At 41.7% G+C, this 14,027-nt stretch overlaps 1 protein-coding gene across 2 annotated transcripts in view; it reads right to left on the bottom strand.

Moving 5' to 3' along the window:
• Positions 1-1,598: 1,598 nt before the first annotated feature.
• Positions 1,599-14,027, bottom strand: part of LOC106566425 (zinc finger protein PLAGL2) — a 63,432-nt gene continuing 51,003 nt past the window's right edge. The window contains exons 2-4 of one of the 2 annotated variants that reach the window (XR_014379986.1): positions 10,294-11,017; positions 4,658-10,112; positions 1,599-4,387 (exon numbers count right to left, since the gene is read on the bottom strand). Coding sequence is in view for 1 of the 2 variants with exons in the window: in XM_014134442.3 (XP_013989917.1) it covers positions 8,630-10,112; positions 10,294-10,589 (1,779 nt within the window). In the remaining variant the exon portion in view is untranslated. Of the gene's footprint in view, positions 10,113-10,293; positions 11,018-14,027 lie in introns of both variants that reach the window. The other variant, XM_014134442.3, reaches the window with a different exon arrangement.

The raw sequence follows: 14,027 nt of genomic DNA, 5'->3' as shown, positions 1-14,027 counted from the left end.
GGCACATTCACGCAGATGAGCAGTGAACCTGGGCATCTTTATTTTGGTGTTTTTCAGAGTCAGTAGAAAGGACTCTTTAGTGTCCTAAGTTTTCATAACTGTTACCTTAATTGCCTACCGTCTGTAAGCTGTTAGTGTCTTAACGACCGTTCCACAGGTGCATGTTCATTAATTGTTTATGGTTTATTGAACAAGCATGGGAAACAGTGTTTAAGCCCTTTACAATGAAGATCTGTGAAGTTATTTGGATTTTTACGAATGATCTTTGAAAGACAGGGTCCTGAAAAAGGGACGTTTCTTTTTTTGCTGAGTTTATATGTAGGTTAGCTAAATAATGTGGTGACTAAACTGCTTGGAGTAACCCTGTATTGTAAACTGTCATGGTCAAAACCTATTGATACACCAGTAGCTAAGATGGGGAGAAGTATGTCCATAATAAAGCGCTGCTCTACCTTCTAAACAACACTATCAACAAGGCAGGTCCTACAGGCCCTAGTTTTGTCGCACCTGGACGACTGTTGAGTCATGTGGTCTGGTGCCACAAAGAGGGACCTCAGAAAATTACAATTGGCTCAGAACAGGGCAGCACGTCTGTCCCTTAAAAGTACACAGAGAGCTAAATTAATGATATGCATGTCAATCTCTCATGGCTCAAAGTGGAGGAGAGATTGACTTCATCACTACTTGTATTTATGAGAGGTATTGACATGTTGAAAGCACCGAGCTGTCTGTCTAAATGACTAGCACACAGCTCAGACACCCATGCATACCCCACAAGATATGTCACCAGAGGTCTCTGCACAGTCCCCAAACCCTGAATAGACTATGGGAGGCACACAGTGCTACATAGAGCCATGACTACATGGAACTCTATTCCACATCAGGTAACTGATGCAAGCAGTAGAATCAGATTTACAAAGCAGGTAAAAATACACCTTATAGACACGCACGCACGCACACACACACACACGTACACATGGATTTTGTGTTCTAGGTATGTGGTAGTTGAGTAGGGGCCTGAGGGCACACACTTAGTGTGTTGTGAAATCTGTTATGAATGTATTGTAATGTTTTTAAAATGGTATAACTGCCTTAATTGTGCTGGACCCCAGGAAGAGTAGCTGCTGTCTTGGCAGCAGCTAATGGCGAACCATTATAAATACAAATTCAAAAATCATCATCACCCTATTATTGCACACATGGATTTTTACAAATGAATTCAAAAATGAAAATCTGAAATGTCTTGATTGAATAAGTATTCAACCCCTGTGTTATGGCCTAAATTCGTTCAGGAATAAAAATGTGCTTAACAAGTCACATTATGATTTTCATTTTGAATTCATGTGTAAAAAACATTCTAAAAATATAATTCCACTTTGACATTATTGGTATTATGTGTAGGCCAGTGACACATAATCCATTTTAAATTCAGGCTGTAACACAACAAAATGTGGAAAAAGTCAAGGGCTCTGAATACTTTCTGAAGGCACTGTGTACACTGCCTTTTTCAGCATGAGTCTGTTTAGTCCATTTCTGACTTTTCTGTGTTCTAACCATGCTCCTTTCAAAAGACAAAGGAGTAAAAAACGCAGCCAAAGTATGAAACCGTGAATTTGTCTTTTAATAATTTCAACATAACACATGACAAGTCAAAGATACAATGTACTGTACAATAAGTAAAGAGGTTTGCTGTTATGTCATCTCTTTGGATCAACCAATGTACAAATCTGTCACTTTACATTGCAGCAACTGATTGCATGTGAGATATGTAACAAAAAAAAGCTACGTTTTTCTCTGAAGAATATTTTTATACAATTCTCCCTGTAGTTGATAAACTCCATGCTATAGAAAATAGTGTAAGGATGAATGCAAATATTCCATTTTTGTTTTGTTCACCTTTTTTCCAGAGTTGGCTGTAATAAGCAAGTACTAAAAATAAATGTCTATGTCACTAAACAAGATACACAAAAAGCTTAGAATGCAAGACTTACATTAAGCTAAAAATATATAAAACTACATGTGGATTTTGTCTTCACCAGACAGTACCCAGTTTCTCACTAGAAAAAAAAAAAAAAAAAGCATTCATGAAATCCAATTGGTTTTCTGACTTAAAATGTATCAAATAATTCCCTTAAATTCTGTGTTGTTCACCTACTAACAGAGGAACGGTGAGGACAAGTGCATCTCTAGTAGGTGCAGGTGAGGTAATGAACCAACAAGGTATTGTAGCGGAAACATCCGCTCCGCACTCAGTCAAAACTGAAGGCGAGATATTACTTCCACAACCTTTCATTAACGATGCCAATGACCTATCTGATGCTTTAAATCATAACACCACTGTCAGAGGTAGGCCTTCTCAGGGGTAGAGCAGAGGCATCTCTCCAAAAACGAGTGGGATGGACTCATGATTAGGTCATCCTGATGATACTGAAGTACTGCTAAAATACTCCTGAAAAGGCCACTTCCCAAGGTTAGCTCTGCAAAACGTAGCATTTACAGCGCCTCCCAACAAGTACTTTAGTTTTAGTTCTCTTCCGCCAATGAATTATTAGCATTTCTATCATCTCTACTGTAAACTGTTATGTGTGGGGTGAGGTCTACTGTAAACTGTTATGTGTGAGGTGAAGTCTACTGTAAACTTATGTGTGAGGTGAGAACTACTGTAAACTGTTATGTGTGGGGTGAAGTCTACTGTAAACTGTTATGTGTGAGGTGAGGTCTACTGTAAACTTATGTGTGAGGTGAAGTCTACTGTAAACTGTTATGTGTGGGGTGAGGTCTACTGTAAACTGTTATGTGTGAGGTGAAGTCTACTGTAAACTGTTATGTGTGAGGTGAAGTCTACTGTAAACTGTTATGTGTGGGATGAGGTCTACTGTAAACTTATGTGTGAGGTGAAGTCTACTGTAAACTGTTATGTGTGAGGTGAAGTCTACTGTAAACTGGGGCAGATGGAGACTTACTTGCCTTCTCTATAGCAAGCCCTGTCTTGGCACAGCATGGTCAATACAGAGTGTTGTACAATATTCATTTCAAGACTGCCTGAATCTGTCTAGAAGCAACATGTGTTATCTAGCTACTAGGCAGTAGTACAACCCTTTTCAGTCATGCATCAGTCAGTTGTTATGAACATGGGTGCTAAATAAAAGTGCTTTAAAACTGGGTTCCCCAGATAATGTGCTGTTAAATGGAACTATGTCACATCTGTCGGAGAACAGGACCTGCTCTTTTTCATCTTGAAGAAGAGGTCGATCTGGTTGTCCTTCTATTCCAGATTGTCAATGTGATGTCCTAGGGACGATGATGTGTAATGTTCACCATGCTCTCTGTTACAGATACTTGGTTGTAGAATATATTTGTTGTTGGTTAGATACCATTTCAATAGAGAAGGCAACGCTGGTTACCCAACGGGCTGAGAGGGGAGTGGGGGGCACATGATAGAAGGTATTAGTGAAAAGTCTTATCAAAAATACTGTTATTCTTTTGGAGAAAAATACACAAAAGTTGATAAAAATCTACACATCAAACTAATGGCACATACATATACAGGATCAAATACAAATGAAAAAAACATATCAACATATAAGATGAAATGTTAAAAGAAAAAAATAAACTTTTTTTTTTTTTAAAGGTTGAAAGTGCTAGAATTCAGATCAGCTGACAGAAACCCAGAGAGGACAAACTCAATGCTAATTACTTTTACTTTTTTTTATCAATAAATGAATAAAAAGATAAATGCTACATTTGAATCCTACAATTTTGTCTGGAATTGAACATAGCCATGGTCTTTTAAAATGTATACTTGATATAAAAAGGCTATGATTTAGACATAACCTTTTTTTCCCCATTTATATCAATATTTATATCCAATCTCCTCTGAGAGAAACAGTCAAACTCTTTCAAATGTAAGAATCGCATGTATCATGATCAATCATTAAATATTCATAGTTTAGACAATGTATCAGCCTAGCGGACAGTTTTCCAGGGATAGACTGGTAAGTGTCAACTTGAACATACCTGCACTTATTACCTCACAAGCATTGGTTGGCAGTGACACTATTTGTAACAACCAAACAAACATGAACTTAAATCCAAAATAATACAACATGGATTTTAATGAGCAATTGTGCAAGATTTAGTTTCCTCTCTCCGGGTTTTGGTAAGAAAAATAAAATAAAATGAGGTGATGTGTTGTGTTGTTTCGAGGTCCTGTTTTAACAAACAGAAAGTAATATAGCATATGACAACAACAACAACAAAAAAACGACTAAGAAATATCCCAGTCAGGCGTCCCATGCTTTGAATGTCAAAGAGCAGGCTGGTGACTTGTCTGTTCTGGATATTGTCCTTTTTACATAGACCCTTTTCTCTTGAATCTAGGAAGCAGCTGAGTGAGGAGGAGTACAGGAGAGGAAGGGAAACACTTCAAATCGGTACTACTGAAATGTTCTAGTGCTCTACAGTCGCTGGGCAACCATAGCTAAAAGCAGCCGTATGTTTTATTTTCCTTATGTTTGTATTTCTTTTTCTTATATTTCTACTTGACTTATACTTGAAACTACATATTCACTAATAGATGCCTGTGGACTGGGCTCAGTACTCAAACAAAGTCAAGGGGTTTGAGAGAAGTTGAAAACAAAGAGAATGATATTCATACCGTAAAGTTTAGTCCTTGTACTCTCCAGGCAGAATTGATCTTTTAACGTTGTCCATCCTACAAACATAACTCACGGGACACAAATAAGAGCACCTGTTATAGTTTTATAACTTTGGGCTTAAGTTTTCAAAAGGCTAGTGAATATGAAAAAAAAAAGGCATCTAAAATCAGATCGCTTTGTTTACTTAGGGTCAGGTTGGGTTTCATACTGAGAAAGTAGAGAATGAATTGAAACTGGAGAGTCTATCAATGTTATTTTTGTCGACTGCTAATTCATTATTATTCCACTAACAGCCTACTAAAACATTTGTCAAAATCCACAATCCAAGTTTCTGCTACTAACTCAAGTAGATAAAGGTAAAGGTAAAGATAAAGGTAAAGATCAAGGTAAAGATAAAGGTAAAGGTAAAGCTAAAGATAAAGGTAAAGGTAACGATAAAGGTAAAGGTAAGGATAAAGATCAAGGTAAAGATAAAGGTAAAGGTAAGGATAAAGATCAAGGTAAAGATAACGATAAAGGTAAGGATAAAGATCAAGGTAAAGAAAGATAAAGGTAAAGGTAAAGATAAAGGTAAGGATAAAGATAATGATAAAGGTAAATATAAAGGTAAAGATAAAGATCAAGGTAAAGATAAAGGTAAAGGTAAAGGTAAAGATAAAGGTAAAGATCAAGGTAAAGATAAAGGTAAAGGTAAAGATAAAGGTAAAGCTAAAGATAAAGGTAAAGGTAACGATAAAGGTAAAGGTAACGATAAAGGTAAAGGTAAGGATAAAGATCAAGGTAAAGATAAAGGTAAAGGTAAAGATAAAGGTAAAGATCAAGGTAAAGATAAAGGTAAAGGTAAAGATAAAGGTAAAGCTAAAGATAAAGGTAAAGGTAACGATAAAGGTAAAGGTAACGATAAAGGTAAAGGTAAGGATAAAGATCAAGGTAAAGATAAAGGTAAAGGTAAGGATAAAGATCAAGGTAAAGATAAAGGTAAAGGTAAGGATAAAGATCAAGGTAAAGAAAGATAAAGGTAAAGGTAAAGATAAAGGTAAGGATAAAGATAACGATAAAGGTAAATATAAAGGTAAAGATAAAGATCAAGGTAAAGATAAAGGTAAAGATAAAGGTAAAGGTAAAGATAAAGGTAAAGATCAAGGTAAAGATAAAGGTAAAGGTAAAGATAAAGGTAAAGCTAAAGATAAAGGTAAAGGTAACGATAAAGGTAAAGGTAACGATAAAGGTAAAGGTAAGGATAAAGATCAAGGTAAAGATAAAGGTAAAGGTAAGGATAAAGATCAAGGTAAAGATAAAGGTAAAGGTAAGGATAAAGATCAAGGTAAAGATAACGATAAAGGTAAGGATAAAGATCAAGGTAAAGAAAGATAAAGGTAAAGGTAAAGATAAAGGTAAGGATAAAGATAACGATAAAGGTAAATATAAAGGTAAAGATAAAGATCAAGGTAAAGATAAAGGTAAAGATAAAGGTAAAGGTAAGGATAAAGATCAAGGTTAAGGTAAAGGTAAAGATAAAGGTAAGGATAAAGATAACGATCAAGGTAAAGGTAAAGATAAAGGTAAAGATAAAGGTAAAGGTAATGATAAAGGTAAAGATAAAGGTAAAGATAAAGAATGAATACAGTGGAGAAAAGCTAAAGGGCAAAGCTAATACTTCATCCTTTTTTGAGCAATAAAATGGTAGATACACACAAATGTAAACCTGCCAGACATTAAAAAAACATCATCACTTTGTTTTAACATGTCTTCCTAAATACACCTTACTGAGATAAAAGCAATTATAATATACATTTTTGATGAGATATTTTGTACACTGCAATAACATTCTCTTACACGTTTTCCTCAATGTCGTCGTTGTAATTTTTGTTTGCTATTCACATATGTCAGGGTGGTTTTTACCATGCATCTCTAACAGAGAGAAAATATATGTTTTCTTCAAAAAAACAATACATACCAGTAATGTGTGGCATATTGTTACCATGGAGACTTCTTAAAACAAATACTGGAAGGAAGACAGTTGAAGGAAGGAAAATCATCACGAGTCAAATACTGGTAATGACCTGTTTTCAAGAGCAGCTTTTATAGTTGTGTTTTTTCCCAAATAGGGTCATCGTCACTGAGGGTTAGCCAAAGAGATTCTTAAAGGTGAAGAGCCTACTGCAAAGAAAAATGCTTCTCTAGAAAAACAACATAAAACCAGCATGACTTGGCATGTTTTCTACCGACTCAGATGTTTTCACATATCTTTGCCATTAAATATGTGGGCGCCACTGGTCGCTGTGTTTGGCAGCGTTGGTTATCTATGTTAATCAACTCTATGTTTTATACTTTCTGGACAACTGATCTGCCTCTATGAGTCATAACAGGAATCAGTTGTTCGAGTCTTTCTCTGAGATATTTTTAGTGTGGTTGTAGCCTATTGGAGGAGGGCAATGTTGGCGGGGCATTATCACTTCATTCCTTCATTAATCTTTCCCCTGACGGTGATGATGACAGACAGGTTGTGTTTTCCCCCTGACGGTGATCATGACAGACAGGTTGTGTTTTCCCCCTGACGGTGATGATGACAGACAGGTTGTGTTTTCCCCCTGACTGTGATGATGACAGACAGGGTGTATTTTTCCCTGACGGTGATGATGACAGACAGGGTGTATTTTCCCTCTGACGGTGATGATGACAGACAGGGTGTATTTTCCCCCTGACGGTGATGATGACAGACAGGGTGTATTTTTCCCTGACGGTGATGATGACAGACAGGGTGTATTTTCCCTCTGACGGTGATGATGACAGACAGGGTGTGTTTTCCCCCTGACGGTGATGATGACAGACAGGGTGTGTTTTCCCCATGACAGTGATGATGACAGACAGGGTATATTTTCCCTCTGATGGTGATGATGACAGACAGGGTGTGTTTTCCCCTGACGGTGATGATGACAGACAGGGTGTGTTTTCCCCCTGATGGTGATGATGACAGACATGGTGTGTTTTCCCCTGACGATGATGATGACAGACAGGGTGTGTTTTCCCCCTGATGGTGATGATGACAGAGAGGGTGTGTTTTCCCTCTGATGGTGATGATGACAGAGAGGGTGTGTTTTCCCTCTGATGGTGATGATGACAGAGAGGGTGTGTTTTCCCTCTGATGGTGATGATGACAGACAGGGTGTGTTTTCCCTCTGATGGTGATGATGACAGACAGGGTGTGTTTTCCCCCTGATGGTGATGATGACAGACAGGGTATATTTTCCCCCTGATGGTGATGATGACAGACAGGGTGTGTTTTCCCTCTGATGGTGATGATGACAGACAGGGTGTGTTTTCCCCCTGATGGTGATGATGACAGACAGGGTGTGTTTTCCCTCTGATGGTGATGATGACAGACAGGGTGTGTTTTCCCTCTGATGGTGATGATGACAGACAGGGTGTGTTTCTGGGCAGGTGGTTCAGACCTTTACACTCATAGGAGAGATAATCTAGCATGTTCAGTCACATTTGGAAAAGCAAGAAAATTATATTTCATCCACTTCAAAACATCTTCTCTAAAATTAATCTTTGATTTTTTTTCCTAATATTATTACTTTATAAAGTAGCAGTACCATGCCTTCAGGCCTACTGATGCTGCCTACTACCTACATAATAAAGGGAGAGGGGATCATGGATGAGGGAGATAGGTTGGTGGGAGAGGGGATCATAGATCAGGGAGATAGGTTGGTGGGAGAGGTTATAACTAAAGGATAGAAAGAAAGTTTTGTTTTAAAATGTCTCATCTTATCCCTTTTGTTTCAATAAAGGGTTCAGTTTTCTCTAGGGCTCAATCAAAAGCTTTTCTGTGATTCTATTAAGGCATCTAAGTGTTCATGTGTTTTTATCACCGTCCTTGCGGCCAGCAGGAGGCCCCTTGGACCTTGGGCGCCCAGGCAGTGAGCTGAGGATGAAGGCGTAGGGACCGGGCCGGGCCTGGTGGCCCCTCATTGGAAGGCCTGGTGAAAGCGAGGCAGGGTGGTCGTGCTGAGGCTGGAGCTAAACACTGGCGGGAGAGGGTGCAGGGGCCCTAGACCCAGGCCCCCGCTGGAGCCATGCTGCTCTTGAGGTTGAGGTTGCAAAGAGGTAAGAGGTGCGGCTGCAGCTGTGGCAGCGGCGTGGGGCTCGGCAGCATGCAAGGATGAGGATGACGAAGAGGAGGAAGAGGAGGAGGCAGGGGTAGACGAGGTGTAGCTCATGACTAGCCCTGCTGTGCTCATGGGGGCGTTGTAAGGGGGCAGGTTAGGGGGCAGGTTGAGGGGCAGGAAGCCCAGCAGGTGAGAGAAGTCCATGTTAGCAGCGCACAGAGCCTCAGCGATGACCGCAGGGCTCTTGGACAGGAGGGGGTCACCACACAGCTCGTCTGTCAGGCCTGAGGGGTGCTCTAGTCCCTCCTTGGGGGGCGAGGAAGCAGCATGATGATGATCGCCTGAGTGGTGGCCCGGCAGCCCACTCTGCAGATCCATGAGAAAGCTCTCCATCTCCACTTTGAGGGGCTTGTCCAGCAGGTATGAGGTAGATCCCAGCTGGTACTTGGGCGGCGGCTGGGCTTGCTGTTGCTGCTGGTGCTGTTGGGGCTGCTGCAGGTGGGGCAGCGGGGGGGAGTGTTGGATGTGGTGGTGATGGTAGTGGTGGTGGTGGTGGTGGTGCGGGTGATGGGGGTGGTGGATCGGGGGCTCCATGTGACAGCCCATCCCCATGGCAGTGGACAGGGAGCCGGACATCAGAGAGTGGTGGTGGCCCACCCCAGGGTTGGACATGGCCTGGAGGTGGTGGGGGTTGTACATGCCCATGGGGAAGGAGGTGCCGCTGGGGAACGGCTTGGCCAGCATGGGGTCTTTGTTGGAACCCATGCTGCACATCATGGGGTTGAGCTCCTCTTTGACAGTGCAGGGGGAGGAGCCAGAGCCCAGCAGGCCTAGCATGTCGGGAGGCTCCGTCTTTATCTTCAGCAGCTCCTGAGAGTGGCTCTTCTTCACATGCCGCGTCAGGTGGTCCTTCCTGCCGAAGCGCTGGGCGCAGTACTGACACAGGAAGTCCTTTCTGCCGGTGTGGACCACCATGTGGCGACGCACGTCCTTCCGTGTGTAGAAGCGGCGGTCACAGTGGTCACACGGGTGCTTCTTCTCCTTGGCACCTCCGGAGGACTTGCCCGAGTGGCTCTTGAGATGCTCCAGCAGGGCAGGGGTAGTCTCGTAGCTCTGCAGGCACACCTTACAGGTGAGGTCTCCAGCCGTGGCTGAATGCATGGCCACATGACGCTTGTAGCCCAGCTTGGTGTTGTAGTGCTTGCCACATTCCTCACACTTGAAGGCCTCTTTGTTGGGGTCATGGGTCTGCAGGTGGTTCTTCAGGTGATCTTTGCGGTGAAACATTTTCTCGCAGAACGAGCACTGATGAGTTTTCTGTGGAGAGTGTGTGGCCATATGCCTGGATAATGAGGAGAAAGGGAGAGAGGGAGAGTGAGAGAGAGTGTGAGAGAGAGAGAGAGAGAGAGAGAGAGAGAGAGAGAGAGAGAAAGAGAGAGTACATTATGATACAAGTTAGTCTGTGAAAATGTTTTAGAGGAAATGTTAAGAGTTTAAAAACTCTTGGTGGAGTGATGTTTTACCTGAACAGTTTATATTTGGAGCTGAAGGCCTTAGGGCAGTGTGGCTGAGAGCAGTGGAAGGGTTTCTCTCCCGTGTGACAGAAAGCGTGAAGCCGAAGTTTATCCTGGGAACCAAACAAAGTCCCACACACCAAACACTCGTTCCCGCTGGCTCGCTCTCCCCTCTCTCGTTCCCTCTCTCTCTCTGTTCGTGGCAGGGTAGTGCCTCCGTACAGCTTGGCAGCGGCTCTTCCTTCCTCGTCCTCCTGCGTCAGTGCGGTAATATGGCGTGGGGCATCGGCGGCAGCAGCTGCCATGGCAGCCCTAGGGTGCTGTTGCCATGAAATCCCGGCCGTGGCTCCCCTGCCTTCCAGGCGCTACGTGGGCAGTGGTGGGGTGCAGTGAAGGGCGTGGCTCCAGGCGGGGCCGGGTAGGCCGTAGGGGGGGGGGGGGGGGGGGGGGGACGACTACGGTCTAGATAGTGCTGTTGTTGTCAATGTCTGCTGAAAAACACAAGTATTTGTGTACTTGTTTACTATGTGAGAACTGGTCCTTCTGTCTGTGGAGCTCCTTTTTTTCACTCTCTCCCTCTCCCTCTCTCTATCTCTCTCCCTCTCCCTCTCTCTCCCTCTCTCCCTCTCTCTCGCTCTCTCTCTCTCCTTCTCTTTCTCTCTCTTTCTCTCACCCAGTCCCAACAGCTATGGTTGGAGGTGAGTAGGAAATGCTGCTCTGCATCTTTATTCCCCTGTAAAGGAAAGAAAAGCGAGACATTAGTAAATCCTGTTTTTCTTATTGAAGTTTACTCATGGATTTTGCCACAAATACATTTTAGCCAATGAGCCAATAAAGAATATTCCTGACCAGAGACTGGAATCAATCCGTATCGCAGAATTATCGTGGAAGTATCGCAGAAGATTAGAGTAAACAAATAAATGTCCAATTGAGCCGACATATTCAACCTTTACCCTGAATACAGTCTCCGTGAACACGGGAAGATTTCATTTTAATTTCATTCTAGCTATAACACAGATTTTCCGTGATACTTTTGTTATATGGATTGAATCCAGGCTCAGATCTGAGCCTATGGACTGATGTCGTTTTTCTGCTATGAAATCTTGACTTGGGAATTTCTGATGGTTACAAGACTTCCAGTCCAAACACCAGTTGGGCAGTAGGGGGCACTAAAGGACAATGTGACATAGAGGTACACAACTGCAAAGTGACTAATAGGAATGTCTGTTAAAAGACTGTTCATTTCCAGTTGAGTCATTCAGTCATCCCACTCATCACAGTATTCATCTATGTATGTCTTATCCACTGAGCATTTGCCACATCATCATCTATATAATATATTTTACATGTCCTTATCATGTTGTGTGGCTTAAACAAGAAAATTAATGTAGGGTGCACAAAGCAGGCATTGTGTGTGTGTGTGTGTGTGTGTGTGTGTGTGTGTGTGTGTGTGTGTGTGTGTGTGTGTGTGTGTGTGTGTGTGTGTGTGTGTGTGTGTGTGTGTATGTGTGTGTGTGTACATGCATGTACATGTTATGAAACAGGATAAAAGGCTCACATAATCCTACAGAAAACAGTGAACCACACCAAGCCCCTAAGGTGTTTACGCCATAAACGAGCGCTTCCTAAAACCTGCTGCTTCGGTACCTGTCAGCTGCCTAATTCAACAGAGTCCTCAAACTACTGTAAAAGTCCTGGCAAAGCAAACTTTACACGACAACAACACTGGTCTAATTTGGTTAGTTTAAAATGGAAATCTGTTTGTGAGGGATATTAGACTTCTGTAGTTATATTTCTGGATAAAGTTTAATTTCTGAGTGCTATATAATAATAATGATGATAATAATAATAATAATAATCAAATTTTATTTGCCACATGCGCCGAATAAAACAAGTGTAGACTTTACCATGAAATGCTTACTTACAAGCCCTTAACCAACAGTGCAGTTCAAGAAGAAGAAAATATTTACCAAGTAGGCTAAAATAAAAAGTCATAATAAAAAGTAACACAATAAGAATAAGAATAACGAGGCTATATACAGGGGGCACCGTTACTGAGTCAGTGTGCAGGGGTACAGGCTAGTTGAGGTAGTCTGTACATGTAGGTGGGGGCGAAGTGACTATGCATTATAATTAATAATAATAATAACAACAATAATTACAATAATAACAATAATAATAAACAGAATAATAATAATAATAATAACAATAATGATAATAATAATAATAACAATAATTACAATAATAACAATAATAATAATAACATTAATTACAATAATAACAATAATAACAATAACAATAACAATAATAATAAAAACAATAATAACAATAATAATAACAAACAGAATAATAAAATAATAATAATAATAATAAATGCCATTAAGCAGAAGATTTTATCCAAAGCAACTTACAGTCAAGTCAAGCAGGCATACATTTCTCACACCACAGAAGTAACACTGTTGCACCATGTCTTTCAGTCACCTCGTTGGCCTTTATGACCCCTCTCCTCCCACACAGCTAAGTCACATGGTCAAGTCCAAGGTCACCCTGGATCCTACTAACCACACTATCACCTGGCTGTGCTTTAGTCACATGACCTAAGAATGTACACACACTCACACAGACATGTGCCCAACAACAAACATGCATACACAAGTGTGTGTGCATACTCTCACAAATGACATACACACACACTAACACAGTTCGCACTGCTTCCTCTCTGTTGATAGGTGCACTGTGTGTTTCTGTGACAGACTGAGAGGGTACATTAGTTATTAGGAGAATACAGGTCTGAATGGTGTGTGGAAGTGTGTGAGAGAGAGGAGAGAGACAGAGAGAGAGAGACAGAGAGACACAGAGAGAGAGACAGCGAGAGAGAGACAGCGAGAGAGTGTGTGTGTGTGTGTGAGCCATTGTGTGTGTGAGCCATTGTGTGTGGTGTGTGTGTGTGTGTGTGTGTGTGTGTGTGTGTGTGTGTGTGTGTGTGTGTGTGTGTGTGTGTGTGTGTGTGTATAGATGTGGTTAAGAGGAGCTGACAGCTCATCACACAGCAGGATCGGTGCAGGGGGGTGACTCCTCCCACTGACCAGCCCCAGGGAGTCCTGGTCTATTGTGTAGCTGCACCACAAGGCACATTCCTGGCCGGCATCACACGCCGTACACTACACTCACACCATGACCCCCGCCCCGCTGGTCTTAGGCATTACATGCCTAGCATCCAATAACTAACGCCTCCTACATCACACACCTACACCAGGACCAGCCCCCCGTCAAAACTCAACAACAAAGACTAGTTTCTGCTGTGCCGTTACATTTGAATCATTTCAGAACTAATAACGCACCACCGTCAACACACAACTGAGCTTCACGAGACCTCTTCATCGGCCCACAAATGTATAGCAGTAACCAACACTTCCATCAATCCCTACTTAGAACCACCCCACCATCTAACATGATAACCTCCTGAAACTAACCACCATCTAACATGATAACCTCCTGAAACTAACCACCCCACCATCTAACATGATAACCTCCTGAAACTAACCACCATCTAACATGATAACCTCCTGAACCTAAACACCATCTAACATGATAACCTCCTGAAACTAACCACCATCTAACATGATAACCTCCTGAAACTAACCACCATCTAACATGATAACCTCCTGAAACTAACCACCCCACCATCTAACATGATAACCTCCTGAAACTAACCACCATCTAACATGATAACCTCCTGAACC

The sequence above is a fragment of the Salmo salar genome, chromosome 13 (assembly GCF_965601325.2).
Source record: "Salmo salar chromosome 13, fSalSal1, whole genome shotgun sequence".
Taxonomy (NCBI): Eukaryota; Metazoa; Chordata; class Actinopteri; order Salmoniformes; family Salmonidae; genus Salmo; species Salmo salar.
This window is presented reverse-complemented; position numbering and strand designations above follow the sequence as displayed.